The sequence below is a fragment of the Branchiostoma floridae genome, chromosome 3 (genome assembly GCF_000003815.2).
Source record: "Branchiostoma floridae strain S238N-H82 chromosome 3, Bfl_VNyyK, whole genome shotgun sequence".
NCBI lineage: Eukaryota > Metazoa > Chordata > Leptocardii > Amphioxiformes > Branchiostomatidae > Branchiostoma > Branchiostoma floridae.
In genome coordinates this window covers 4,134,128-4,149,313 of record NC_049981.1, presented here as the reverse complement: position 1 = coordinate 4,149,313, position 15,186 = coordinate 4,134,128, and the positions used below count along the sequence as shown (strand labels likewise).

The following is a 15,186-nucleotide window of genomic DNA, read 5'->3' as shown; positions in this document are numbered from 1 at the left end:
ATACTAAGTAAAACATGGGTCAAAAACATAGCATATAAGCGAGTCCATATTGTGTTACATTTCTCTCAATGATTCTCCGTCTTCTCTCTCCTTGTAGCTAGAAGACATTCGACCTTAAAAAATATTTGACAAAGCCTTTAAAAGTGATTTAGATTCTCTACACTTGTGCGTTTTGGATTTTTGCAGTTACGATCTGATACATTTACAAAAGACTATATTCCTGATTTGGGCGGCCATTTTGTGTCACCCGGGCTCATGCATGAAAACGAGGCTGTAGGTGTCAGCCCGTAGTTTCAAGACGGCACTACAGCATAGGTAGGTCGGTTGCAGTGGTAGGTTTTGCTTCTCCAACTTGATTGTTCTTAAACCTGTTGCCAGGACCTCTGCCTCCGCCGGTACCCCCAGCACCGAAGCCAAAAGTCCAGCCGGCCGCCCAGCCGAAACCAGCCGCCGGTGTCATCATCACTATCGGAGGAGCCAACCCCGGACGAAATTCCGGTCAGTAGAAGGGCAAATACAATTATATGGTTCAAAATGGTTAAAATAGTACATGGGGAAGGGGCTGTGACAGTTCGTGATAAGGCACATAATGGTATAAACCTAAATCATAAGCCTTCTCAAAATAACATAGTGCAAAATAACGCTACTTCACATTCATCCGCCAGGGGTAGTTATACCTGCTATACAGAAACAGATACAGACACCGATGCTTAGGTGGTCTCCACAGACAAACATTTCCAGTTGTTTATCTGGTATGAAATTCTCACATTCCCTTCATCATGGCAGGGTATGCAGGAGATGGCGCCATCAACGTCATCAACAACCAGATCTCTGTGTACGGCAAGAAAGGGTGCGGCTGCACCACGCCTAACTGCGGTAAGGATACATCATGGAGCATTGTTTATACTGGTAGATATGCCTGTTGCAATCTCCCGTAACGATCTTACGAATAGGTTAAAAAAACTCTTCTTTTTCGATGACGAAGTTTGATACACTTGTCCAACAAAGGCAAATGTAACTCATTTAGATTTTTCAGTCCCCCTCTCTTCTTCAGGACTGATTTTTCAATTACTTTGAGAGCATGACCCTAGGGACACGTGACACGAGTAATGGATCTTAGTTGCATGACAAGCCATATCGGCCCCCGTCTCGGTTGAGTGTCGGCTTGTGGGCCCTAATTTAGATGATTTCCTTTACTAGTGAATGGTATTTATAGAACCTGAATGTACTGCACGTCAAACATGGTGGAAGACGAAATACATATTAGTTCCAACTGTTACGATCACGAAAAAAAAGTCTTTAAAAGAGGTCGCCAGATTCCTCTCAAATTTCCCTGTGTTTACTGCCAAAATGAAAACTACATTCCTCCTAACATCACAGAAACCACATATTACTGAAAAAGTCTTCTACTGTGTTAGGAAAAGAAGTCGAACCCAACAAGTTACGGTTTAGAATTAGCTTTTGCAAGAATTTGCAATAAACTATTCCATACATATTTAGGTTAATTGCAACATATTTTGTTGCTGATGCCTTCTTCGAAATATTTTTCAGCCTGTCCTGTTAAGAAGGAAACGGACTCCTCAAAAGCGGATGATCTGTCTAAGGTAGTCCAACAGCGCCTGCGAGGCTCCGTGAAGCAACCCGAAGATGACGCCTCCAACTTTAACGAGTTGGACACCGTTGAGACCGTCTATGAACCAGTCGACAATGAGATGGCGCTCTCCGATGACGAAACCGCTTACGAGCAAGGTAACACAAACCTGTAGACACACTAGCTATAGGAGAATTCTTCTGCACAACCAATTTGTACTCAATTTGCTTACATTTCGGTGTCTCTCAGACACCTTCCTCAGAGCTTCTGATACAAGATGACTCAGGCATTGAGTTCTGATAATTGACGCTCCACTCAGAACTCCAGTCAGAAGCTCTGACGAAGGTGTCTGGGAGAAAACGTATTAGCAAAGTAAGGCGAAATTGCTTGTGTAAAGGAATCCTCTTATATCGTAAATTCTACCAATCTGATGAAATGACTAAGTTTTTGGTTCTGGACACACTATTCCGGAACGGAGTTTCTTCTCATATTCCCAACAATAGAAAGGTGGACACATTCGAACCGAAGGGCCACACTTCCGCCAGGTAAAACTACCTACGTAGAAGAGCAGTTACCACTAATACAAATCTGCATAGGCGATAATGTAAAAGTTAGCAAGTTCGGGGTGTCATAATCTCATCCGTGAATATTCCAGGTCATAAGAACTCACCCCACACAGCAGCCCGCTATCTCAAGTGTCCAAAAGTCTAATCTTTAAACTATCTGACCAGCGCAAGATATTTCAGCGCTCAAAAGTGCCGCCATCTTGCCTTTCCATGACATCATTTTAGGGGCTGATCACTTCAAATTAGGGGTCAGCACGGGCCGAAAAAATTAACCAAAACCTTGTCATTTTGCCGAATCTGAACATCTGCAACCTACACTGTCTCACCAATATGAAATGTTACTTACATTTTCCTGCTAAAAGTCGAAAATAGGCTAAAATACTGGACTCGTTTTGGGCCTTCTGCGCCTGCGTCAATTAGGGTCATTGCCCAGAACGATTTACGTATATACATTGCGTAGCTTACGAGACACAATCCTTAACGTGGATACTTTTGTATTGTTAAGAAATCCAACTCATTGATGAGCAAGAATGGAGGAAGGGGGCATACAAACTTGGCCACGTTTGGGATTGTGTTTTCACCGCAAGAGCGCCACCTACACCGGTACATATTGCAGTGAAAGCAGCACTCGGGTCAGAAGCTCTGAGGAATATGTCTTACTGACATTAAATCTTGAACAGCTGAGAGATATTACAGGTTGACAATGTGTAAAAGAAAACTACAATACCCTATGTTCTGCCAGCCTGGTCATTTTTTTCTGATGTTGAAGGAATATTTTCAGACGATTTAATAAAATGTAGTCCCTAACAGTGTCTCTACTGTTGCGACTAAAGTGATTCAACTTTGGCCTTTTATGTTTCTGTTAGCTTCTGAGTGATACTCAGTATTTTCCAAATACTTAGCTCGACGTTGGTCGACGTTTATGTAAGTAATATTCAACAGTATTGCTTTACAGTTGAGGAACTGACTAAAACTCATTTCATTCTTTGTTTTCTTAATACAGAAGCTCGGGAAGAGCAAGGTGATTTGGAAGAACAGCTGGAAGATGACCTCGCCGTTTCTGATGACGAATCGGTTCTCCAGGAGGAAGGTACACTGGCGGTGCTGAACAGAAAACTGCACAAACTAGATGAACTGCTGAGGTCCACTCAATAGCGGCATCTTGCGAAATAATGCGGTACTGCAGAATTGTCCCTTAAACAGAGATGATCTGGCTTAGTTGGTTACGCTTGTTTTTGGGAAGAGCAGATTAAAAGACATACTTTGTTGTATATGAAATATGGACCACTCGGAAAGGACAGAAATTGAAGGAAGAACACGTAATGCACTAAGCAAACATCTGCTAGAAAAGTAGAAATTTTCTTCTTATTATTTTGCTGGAATTCTCTAACATTGGATCAGAATTAGTTAGGTGTGGTACTTTTTTTGCGCTTAGTTTGTATTTGTTTCTGTTCTCAAGTCGATTTCTGTCAACAAAGAAATGTAACGCCCAGTTGTGTCGTAGAAGTAGACTTTTCGATGATTTACGAGATTTATATGAGTGACGACCTGGAGGTCAAGGGACTAGGTAGGTAGGTAGGTAGGTATATGAGTACTAATATACGACATTTACTAATAAGAAGAGTTAATTTCATAGGGCTAGATATCTTCGATTTAACCATAATTCAACTTGCATAAACATTCATGCATGTATTGCAAGACTCAGGGATCATAGTACAGGGTAAATGAATGTATCTAAAAAGTACTGAACAAATCATAAATATATACGGCACTAGAATGACAGCTAGCTACTCTATGTACTAGGTAATACAGATCTAGACCTTTGACATTACTACTGTAACAGTAGTCTTCTTCAGAATTCAGGTGACTATCCATCTAAATTTAGAACACATATTGTGAAATAACATTGACATTCTAGTCTTTGACTTTATTTGAATCCGCAAATATGTTGACAATTTTGTTAGCTTGTCTCCTTGTGATCTTATACATAAAGTGTACGAATACAATAACACTAAACTGTACATTATTAATATACTTTGAAAATTGCAGGAAAAATACAAGATCATACATTTATTTTCACTGTCATATTCTAATATGTAATGTTTATTATACTGCCTTGTCATTTGGTATATTCAATCGATGCGACATAATGTAGAGGAAGCGTTTCTTTCAGCATTTAGTTTAGATTTTGATAGTTTAATGGGGTTTGTTGTTGGTGTTGTTGATCTGTTGTTCGGTAATGATTGTTTGTTAACTGGAAGGTGATTTGGTTATACAATGTTTAATGTATTTCTCATTGCCACGGTCATGGTTGGTGTGATTCTTCTCAAATTAAAGTTAAAGTACCACCAACTTTTTGTATTTCATTCGTGTAGATTCTGTTTGAACTTAATGTGCACTCTCACTGCACTTGCGTCAAGCTTGCGTCACTGCGGGGTTTATTCACGACGTCACTGTTTTGTTTTTTTCTCCGATTTTTTTATAACTTACATATTGCGTAATATGTAAAGGTATAACTCCGAAGACGACAAAATGCACAAAAAGTAAGACAAATTCGTTCTATATCTCTGAAATTCGTTGAGTATATTTTGAACCCTGCAGTGACGCCATGGCAACGGAATTTTGACGGTCATATTTTGCCCAAATTTTTGCAATTTTCATATAAACAAGGTTTTCTTGATAAATTGTTGTAAGTTTAGAATAGAGTAGTGCTATACATGAGAAAATCACTTGGTAAGGTACCCCTCCCCCCAAAGGTTAGTGAACCAGCCCAGGGTGAGAGGGGAGTGTAGTCTGGGAAAAGTAGGCCATGACAGCCGACAGAGTCTGGATTTGGAGATCCAGGGGAAAAGACTGAAAACATCTCGAAGAGAGTGGCGTGTAAAGAACTGTGAACTGCACATCGCCTCAGCATCATTCAATTGGAAAGAACCTGTAACATAAACTACACATGCTTTCTTAAATCAATTAAATTTAATGAAATTCAATGTAACATTTTAATGATTGAAAATTTATAATTTATGCTAATTTCATGAAGTCATTGATCATAAAAATCTAAGATGGCCGCCATCATTAGCTAAATGACGTCATAATGCCGTCTAATATGATGATGACAAAAAGTTGTTATGATGATCAAGATTTACTTGTTAATTATTCTCTAAAAATTTGGTGAACATACAATATGTAGTTTAGGTGTGGGTCTCAAAAGTTTGTTTTAAAAATTGCACATTTTGCTGGGGTTCATTTTGACCCCAGACGGACTGAACACAGACTTTCCTGTATAATTTCCACAGTATTGTACCAAACTCCGGAAAACTTAGGAGAGTGTATAGCAGATATTGTATGACAAAGTCACGGAGTTAATATTTTCTCTCGATAAAAGATGTTCAAATTATGGCACTTCAAAATATACGCCTTGGTTCCAAATGGACACCACTAGAGTGTTTGAGTGTTAAAGATAGCGACAGGAGAAGACAGAGAAGAAGAAGAAACGTGGCGAAAAAATTATTTTCACTATGTACCGTACCCACGGTATGGTGAAGTGAAAATAATCAATTACCCTTGCATAATGATAGACATAGACAACTAACCAAACAGGTTTGCGGGTCTAGTAATTGACGTATGTAAGAATCCCCTGAGGAGATGACTGCGCCATCTTAGACAATTCTTTAGAAGTATAGAAGACAGTGTCCCTGTATCAACAGTGGAGAGTTCACTTTAAAAGTTTTGCGGAAATCTTGATATTGTCGTGCGATGTCGTCTCCATTTGTCTTGACATTGTTGTGTTCTATCGTGGCCGTGGCTCTCCTTTGTCCTGTAGACGCCGGGTCAGGTGAGATTTGTATTCTCTCTTCTTTTTTTCGGTAAGGCAGCTGCCATATGTTCAAAATTATGCTGCCTATAAAGGGAGAGTCTACTGCAAGGTTGGAGAAAACTAACGTTATATCAGTAACTTGAAGTTCTCAAGAGTGGGACTGAGATTTACGCTACCTGTGCTGTCAAGCTGTTCCATTCTCCAAGAAAGACTGTTTCTATTTCTACCTGTCTATTTTGCATGCAAGGGTAATAACGAACCCGTATTGGTGACCTCTAGTGGGGTTTATGTTCCTGATGACATAGCAGTGAACAAGTATGGCTACTTGACCGCTGACGGTTTTGAAGAGAAGAGAAGAGAAGAGAAGAGTGATGTGTGCCTGCTTTCTTATGTCAGGAAGGGTGGGTCATACCAGATTTTTCTGAAGTTGAGATACGCCAGTGATTTCCTACGATCATTGGCCACGTATCTAGCGACCCTTCTCTACTCTAACACGTTTGACTGAGCTTGTTGACGTTTGCACTGGTCCCAAGCTATGTCTGCGTATTCTTACTTAGATTTAACTAAAGTTGTGTATGATTTTTCTCTTTTCCCACTGCCCTTTTGCCTCTCCCATTACATTCCGTTTTGTTGTTTGTAACTGGATCGACAAGTAGTTATCTGGTAGCAGGCTCGTTCTGAGTTAAATGTGAAAAATGCTGTCACCTGCCTTTACGACTTTTTATGGAGCAAATTATAGAAAACGTCACTTTGTTATGTTTTACAAAAGATGCACCACAACATTCATATTGGTTGATTGAAAGACTGTTATAGCCACGGCTGGAATTTGACCCCCTTAAAAATAGCTGTCGCCTGAGGAGAAACGAATATTTCAAATAGTAGACTAAAATGTAACAATTCATTTTATTTATTCAATTTATTACCACGAGTACGATGGTTGCCACGGTTATATTATCCACGTATAAGACTAGAAATTGTCGTTTTTTTACGCTTTACAGTTTTCTGGCTTCCTAAAGAAACATGAAAGGGTCATTGACTGCCATTTGCATCCCACCTTGCTTAACAAAATGTTGTACAGAAATGACTGTAACAAACGTTACAATTGTTCTATGCTTTCTATTCTTTCCATATGACCTGATGTAAAAGTGCTACCTACTTTTTAAATTTCCCGAAGGACGTCCTCTTATATCTAAATGATGTAGCCAAGAATGTTAATCATTTCGAAGGAAAAAGGTCAAAGTTTACTGTTGTAACAAACGCTGCCGGTAATACATAACCAATGGATAAGAAAATAATAAGTTGCCATATTTTGGCTATGGTTAAAAGAGGGATTTTCCTCAACAAACAGGTTGGTTTCACTGAAAAAATAAGCCGATTTATTTTTGGAACAAAAAATTTCCACATTTCAATGAGAACGAGTGAGCAATGCGTGTTAGAAGTAAAGTAAAGTCAAATTAACGTACAATTAAGAATTTTCTTGATATTGTAGAAGACTGAGACTGCACGGTTAATAAGCTATAAGCCAACTGCTTACTGTAGATGCAGAAATGTTCGAGGTGGATCAATTAATGTTTGCGGTTTTTGCGGTGACCACTTCACAGTGAACTTTAAACCACCGCGAACATTTTTCGATTATGGTATTAGACTGCAGTCTACGGTGTTACCGCGAACTTAAAACCACAGCGAAAAGTCATTTTCCCGCTACCGCGAAATTAAATCCCCGCGAACTTAAATGCATCTACATTATTTTCAACTTTAAAATCCGATCAGTTTTTCATTTCTATAGTTGCTGGTTTAGACTGAGATATTCGCGGTCGTAAGCCTATTTTGCCTAAGGCCCAATCTAGACACAGGTTTTACCTATATCTGCGGAGATGTCGGGAGGGATCTGGAACGTTGGGGGTGGGACACCTGTGGCGCTTGCAGTCATAATACCCCGGGCCCGTCACATATAGCGAAAATCGATCGGACGACGATTCTGCGGTAATCGCATCGCCCGAGCCTGGCTTATAACAATAAAATTATTGCACAACAATTGTAAAAGGTACATAGTATGGCTTATATGTGACAGGGACGGTTTTCAGGTGAAAAATACGCGCAACCCTCTGTCAATCTTAAATATGGCCGACCTTACATCGATACGCCCGAAGATCGTGGATGATGTGACGAGGGTATAAACACATCGCGCGATTTTCAAAATGGCGGCAGAACGACGGTCAGCATTTCTGCTCATGACAGATCAGATTATGTTCTCTCTGTATCTCACTAGCGTGTTTTTAAAGATGAGAATATCAGGAATAACGACAATGGCCAACTATGATCAACCGTGTTTTCGTCCTCGCTGCCCTCATCGTGGCGTAGGTGGCGAGCCGGGGGGAAACAAAATAAGATATCTCAGCAAATTGTGTACTGCAATTTAACAAAGTATCTGTAATTTGTGTGCGTAACTGCATTATAACAAAAGTATCTGCAATTTGTGTACTGCATTTTAACAAAAAGCATGCAATTTGTGTACTGCATTCCAATGAGGCTCTCTAACGGTATCTAGGATACAGCTATAAAAATATACTGCCTGACAGTGGTGCAATAAAGGTGGAGAAGGTTCAACAATAGACGTCTTTGACCACATTTGTACCGGTGCCCGTAGGGGGTCTAGCCCCGGCCGGGGCCAGAAGCCATAAATTTGCCCCGGTGGTCCGCCGGATACCGAGGGGCCCCTTTTAAAGGTTCTCACAGATTTTATCTTCGACTTAAAATTAATCCAGGGCCCGGTTTCCCAAAAATATCACTCCAGTCGTGTTTTTTGCCCCTCATTGACAAAAACTGTCCGTAATCTGTCCGGCTGGGCCACTTTTTTTCAATTGTGACAGGAGAAGAAGACAAAGAAGAAGAAAAAAGGTGTCGAAAACATTATTTTCACTCCGTATCATACCCACGGTATGGTGGAGTGAAAATGACTGATTACCCCTGTATCATAGACATAAACAACCAACCAACCAGGTTTTCGGGTTTAGTGAATGACACAGGTAAGAATTGCCTGGGGAGATAACTGCGCCCTTAGTCGATTTGTATCTTAGGCAATACAGCGGAACGCTTGGGAGGGTTAGGCAGCTCTTGGTGTAATGCTGTACATTTGGGCTTCCTAGCGGCTTATTTTATGGAACTACAGGGACAACTTTCGTTTCAAAGTTTAGATGACAACGAAAATTCATAAGTTTTGTTTCGTAGATATTCTACCTGTACCTAAAATAGATCCGAGCCAAAAACTGAACGGCTGCATGGACGCATGTTTTTAGCGGTGAGAAATTCGCTTTTGGCCAGCCGAACTGATATCAAAAGCTAGATTGGTGAAAGCTTGCTTGTAACTGAAGAAATCAGCAGGTAAAGTTTGACAGCCGCGCGCTAGGTCGGAGGTACACAGTCCTGGGTTCTGAGTGGTGCGGTTGTGCGCTAGCAAGAAAAAGTGCATTTTGCTGGGATTGACTAATTGTAGCTTGTAATTGCTATTAACAACAAACCCATGGATTCTAGTCATTGGCAATTTTTTTCTATTATATAGAGTAAATTTGCTCAACAGAGAATGAAAAATCTGCTGACATTTCATGTAGCTTCATTATAAAGGCGACCATGCAAAACACGAATTATAACCTAGAAGTCTATGGGAAGAAGAAACTCATCAATGAGACCTTAAGTTGGACTTTCATCTGTATTTGTGGAAGTCATTTTAAATAAAGCCTTACTTCCCAAAAAAAGTAGAAATTACAGTTCATCTTTATTAGAAAATTCCTTTATTCTTTATTTCTACAGATACTCGCGAAGAGCAGTGGGCCGATGACATGGCTCTCTCTGATGACGACTCTGCGTTCCGGACTGCAGATGAACTGGAGATGCTGAACAACAAACTGCGCAGTCTACGGGAACTGCTTGAGTTAGGTTGGTACATGGTGACGTTCTGTTAGAATGGTAGAATGCATATCAGTGGCCATGTGGTAGGAACTGTGAAATCGAATATTGAATGGGAAAAAAATCGACGCAAGAAACCAATTATTCACTGGTATTCTTGCGTATATAGCGGTGGAAAATTCGAGTTATGCTGTCCGCAAACAATCAGACACACACACTCGCCTCACTGCAGTGCCGGCGGAAAGTGCCAGGTGAACCATTTTCAAACAGGACCTTCGTCTCTGTAACTGCTACTTAAATACCAAATATCAGGAATGCCATTCCACAGGTACTCTAGTTATATGCTGTTGACCTACATATAGAGACACAAGACACAAAGCATAACCTTGCCATTCTGGCGAAGGTAATAAAGTTTAATGCATTGTATTCTTTGCTTTCTCCCTACAGAAACTCGCGGTGTTCAACCGGAAATTGAGAAGTTACTGTCTGGTTTTAAAGGTGTCAAACTGACAGGAAACGGTGACATCCCTACCAAGCCGTTCCTAGATGCCTGCCGTCGCATGGTACCTTTCTTTGATCTTCTCGGAGAAACGGCTTTTGCACCTGTAAAATCGGACATAAACGGAAACATCCTCAAGTTGACTAAGAAATACTCCACCGACCCGGACCGCTTCTCCACTTTACAAGACATCGTCAAACAGGAAATGGCTGAGAAAACTACAAAGGCTAAAAACTCGGCCACTGACGCCCTCTTGTGGTTGAGAAGGGCTCTGGAGTTCCCTCAACATTTTTTGGCAGGGATCGCAGAAGGTGAGACTGACCTGGTTAAAGTTGCAAAAGCTGCGTATGAAAGATCATTGAAGAAATACCACGGTTGGATGGTGCAAAGTATCTTTTCTCTTGCAATGAAAGCGGTTCCGTACTACCACGACTTCGTAATGAAAGTGGCGTCAGGCGATGAAAAGGCGATGATTCGGGATGCAAAAACCTACGCGGATAAACTTGGAATCCTGACAAAAGCTCTGCAAGATTTTTATACGGCTAACAATCTATAAGAAAACAAAAAAGAAAACAAAAAAAAAGTCTAGAAATATGTTAGTACGTTGGGATACGTTGATTTGATTATATAGATATCATCCTCTGGGAGGATGACACGAACTGACACGAGCGTACAAATAAAGAAAAGCCCCCCCCCCCCATTGCCTTCAATAGGAATAGAAGCTGATGGTCACAAAGGCTGAAAAATGATATAACACACATAATATGGTGTGCCGAACAATATATTCTCGTTTTCATTCTTTCGCATCTTTCTTCTTTGACCTTGGAATTGACAATAGCATTCTATGACTTCAGTAGCTTTTTTCCGATATTTTTGTGCATTCCACGGCTCATTTGAAGCTACTTTGCACGATTTAAACTATGGTTGAAAACCTTTTTTCTTCGGAAATGACCGAGAAATAATGCACGCCTGGATGTCATCCATATAATCAAACCAACGTGGATATTGCTTCGTATTGGGTGAAATTGTGCACATGTATATTTTTTGTGGGGGCAAAAGCACTTTTACTGTTGTTAAAGATTACTGGGTTTTGTGGTGAAACTGTGCACATGTATCTTTTTTGTGGGGGCAAAAGCACGTTTAATGTTGTTAAAGATTACTGAGTATTGTGGTGAAACTGTGCACATGTATCTTTTTTTGTGGGGGCAAAAGCACTTTTACTGTTGTTAAAGATTACTGAGTTTTGTGGTGAAACTGTGCACATGTATATTTTTTGTGGGGGCAAAAGCACTTTTACTGTTGTTAAAGATTACTGAGTTTTGTGGTGAAACTGTGCACATGTATATTTTTTGTGGGGGCAAAAGCACTTTTACTGTTGTTAAAGATTACTGAGTTTTGTGGTGAAACTGTGCACATGTATCTTTATTGTGGGGGCAAAAGCACTTTTACTGTTGTTAAAGATTACTGAGTTTTGTGGTGAAACTGTGCACATGTATCTTTAATGTGGGGGCAAAAGCACTTTTACTGTTGTTAAAGATTACTGGGTAAAGTGGTGAAACTGTGCACATGTATATTTTTTTGTGGGGGCAAAAGCACTTTTACTGTTATTAAAGACTACTGAGTTTTGTGGTGAAACTGTGCACATGTATATTTTTTGTGGGGGCAAAAGTACTTTTACTGTTGTTAAAGATTACTGAGTTTTGTGGTGAAACTGTGCACATGTATCTTTTTTGTGGGGGCAAAAGCACTTTTACTGTTGTTAAAGATTACTGGGTTTTGTGGTGAAACTGTGCACATGTATCTTTTTTTGTGGGGGCAAAAGCACGTTTAATGTTGTTAAAGATTACTGAGTATTGTGGTGAAACTGTGCACATGTATCTTTTTTGTGGGGGCAAAAGCACTTTTACTGTAACAGTTGTTAAAGATTACTGAGTTTTGTGGTGAAACTGTGCACATGTATCTTTTTTTGTGGGGGCAAAAGCACTTTTACTGTTGTTAAAGATTACTGAGTTTTGTGGTGATGATTAGTACTAAGAATGTTAAATGAGGTATAAGAGGAAAATGTTTTTAGTTTTGACAGTAGACTTGGCTGAACACTTATGAGGGCATTCAATACTCTAAAAGTACTAATATTCAGTATTCATTATTACGTTTTTAGCATTCCATTATAGTATTAGGTATTTAGCATGTCATGAATTTGTTTGGTGAAAGCATGGAAATTCATGTTTGTTAATGTAGTTAACATTTTCTTCAAAAACATTCTTAAAAACTGTGCTAGAAATGTTTCAAATATCCCACAGAAGGTTTCAGTAACCTATCATCGAGATCACGTGACACGTGACGTCGCCAATTGTGCTGTTTTACCGACAATAGCAGCCTAATCTTTCTCATTGACGCTGTTATGTTTGGTTTGAAGCTTTCATAGTTCCAGTTGAACTGTGTTTCTTTTTCATTGCACATTATCATATCTTTAGTTGGAATTATGTCTGAAATAAGAGTTATTTATTTCTGCAGCACACATTCACGCCTACGTAAAAACTGCACGCCATATAAGAAGGCGTTCACACTGTTTATGTATATTCAGATTCGTATGGGTTACGTATCGACATTTATTTGCAGCGGTGAAAATGTCTTTTGATTTGATCTACCTTTATGCCACCTGGTTATCCAATATAAAACTATTTCTTCGACCTCAAACTTTACATGAGCTCAAATACTAGTAATGCAAAACCCATTAAGACTTGAATGTACGCAGAAAGTCATTTCCAGATGTGGCGGCCATCTTGGATTTTCCGGGTCATACACTAAAACGAGGCTGGAACGGGTCATAAGACCATTTCAGGCGATATTATTTGAGACTGCTCCCTTGCATATTGTCACAAAGCTACATATTGTATCTCATCACATTTGCCATAGACCATGCAATTATAATAAATTCGGAGATGGGATGATGTCTGTTGTCATTTGTCAAAGTTGAGACCTTACTTTGATCTGTGACTGTGGTATGTTGGCAGCGTCGCTGCGTCCCAAATTGTATTGGAATGAAACTTGACTTTATCGTGGGAACATCAGCTTAAAGTATAGACACAAAGGGTAAAAGATAAAAATCCGTAAAAGAGCAAATAAGTCACACCCGCTTTACAAGGCTAAAACCTCAATAGAGAGCCCCCCTCCCCACTTGCGCGAAGGCCAAAGTCTTTGGGTGGCCATGAATCGCCACCAAATTTTCTTAGTGGCAACCCTCGAAATTATTTACCTCTATTGGCAATTTTTACCTTATTCATATGCTTTGATTGCCAGTCTGCTGGCGAGATTTTTAGCGTGTTAGTCCCAGAACGCATTTGCCGTAGCTTCGAGTCACCTGAAATGGCACCGATGTTAACTCTAGACAAAACACTTCCTTCTCTCCACCCGGGTGTAAATATGAGAACCTGACTTCGTTTGAGAAGGTAAAAGGCTGTGGGAGGCCTTCCAATACCGATTCCGCGCCCTAGACACAGTGGATTACTAAATGTTATATTTGAAAGATCATTCCCGAAGGCTAATTGCACAAGGACTAAAAGAAGTTATCAGTGTGGTACATAAAACTTGTGTCTAATCAACTAAATACAATGAATACTATTATCGGGTTTGACTTCTTCTTTGAAGGTAGTGGTTAATGAACTGCTTTTAGTAGAAATAGTGTTTTGGTGACCTCTTTGTGTGGCTAAAGCTTGGTGAAATTGTGGCACATTTTTTAAATAAAATCTGTTTCTTTCGGTTTCCTTGTGGGTACACGAATAAAATGTGTTTCATTTTCCACTGCATTCATTGATCAAAATGTACACAACTTGTACAAATGACCAAATGCACACAATCATGATAACAACCCACTGCCATAATTAGGGGTGGGGAACCGGTACAGAAAATTCAGGTACAGGTACGGTCCAAGTTTCAGACGTTCTTAAATACGTGAACGCCTGTCAATTGGTATACTAGTAATCTGTTTATTATCGAATCGGTCCAACATCCGGTAAACTGATTTTTTTCTTGACCGGTCCAACAAGACAAAAACGATATTGTACCGGTGTGACAGCGATCTCGCACTCCCCCCCCCCCCCCCGTGATCTCTAGCGATCTCGCCCCCCCGGGGCGAAATCACTAGCGATCTCGCCCTCCCCGGCTAGTGATCTCTCCCCCCGACCTCGCCCCCTTTAGCGATTTCGCCCCCCCCCCAAAAAAAACGGGTTTACATGACATTTTAGAAGTTGATTGGTATAAATCACAAAATGCAGTTTCAGAATGATATAAGTACACGAGTTTGATACATAACTCCATTCATAGTATCAATATTAACGTAATTACATGGTAATAAGATAGTTGAACTTGTTTCAGACAAGGAGGGTTGGGTCCCTTGTATTCCCATTATTGCATATACCCGAGTCTTGACATAAGATGTATTTCATTGTATTCACCTGTCCTCAAGCAACCTATATATCTCCAATATGAAGTCTCTACCATGAAGTGACCACAAAAGAACTATGTAATGTCTTTATTGATTATGCAAATATTAGGTATTAACTAGCATAACGCACATTTTGGTATATGCACCTGGCAAAGGGATATCTTCACCTCCAACATGCCTGTTTTTTTCTAGTATTTAGGAACTGATGCATTTACCCGTGTTTCTTAAGACTGGTACTTTACCAGTGTTTGTGTAGCATTTAGCAACAGCTATATGAACTTGCGCGTAGATAGTGTTTATAATGAGAAACTATTATTCACATGTGATTTTGTTAGTACTTTGGAAATGTTTCCAGCACAAGAAAGAAAA

At 39.9% G+C, this 15,186-nt stretch overlaps 2 protein-coding genes across 13 annotated transcripts in view; both read left to right on the top strand.

The window, feature by feature from the left end:
- Positions 1-4,509, top strand: part of LOC118412621 — a 37,639-nt gene extending 33,130 nt beyond the window's left edge. For all 12 annotated transcript variants that reach the window (XM_035815597.1, XM_035815593.1, XM_035815594.1 and 9 more), the window contains 4 exons: positions 379-498; positions 787-876; positions 1,552-1,749; positions 3,161-4,509. In XM_035815597.1, coding sequence (XP_035671490.1) covers positions 379-498; positions 787-876; positions 1,552-1,749; positions 3,161-3,312 — 560 coding nt within the window. In that variant the 3' untranslated portion in view covers positions 3,313-4,509. The remainder of the gene's footprint in view (positions 1-378; positions 499-786; positions 877-1,551; positions 1,750-3,160) is intronic.
- Positions 4,510-5,841: 1,332 nt separating this feature from the next.
- LOC118412642 (glycolipid transfer protein-like) lies at positions 5,842-11,779 on the top strand. Its single transcript, XM_035815638.1, has 3 exons — positions 5,842-5,989; positions 9,779-9,904; positions 10,322-11,779. The coding sequence occupies exons 1-3, from the start codon at positions 5,911-5,913 to the stop codon at positions 10,927-10,929; spliced, it is 813 nt and encodes a 270-aa protein (XP_035671531.1). The 5' UTR covers positions 5,842-5,910; the 3' UTR covers positions 10,930-11,779.
- The last annotated feature ends 3,407 nt before the right edge of the window (positions 11,780-15,186 follow it).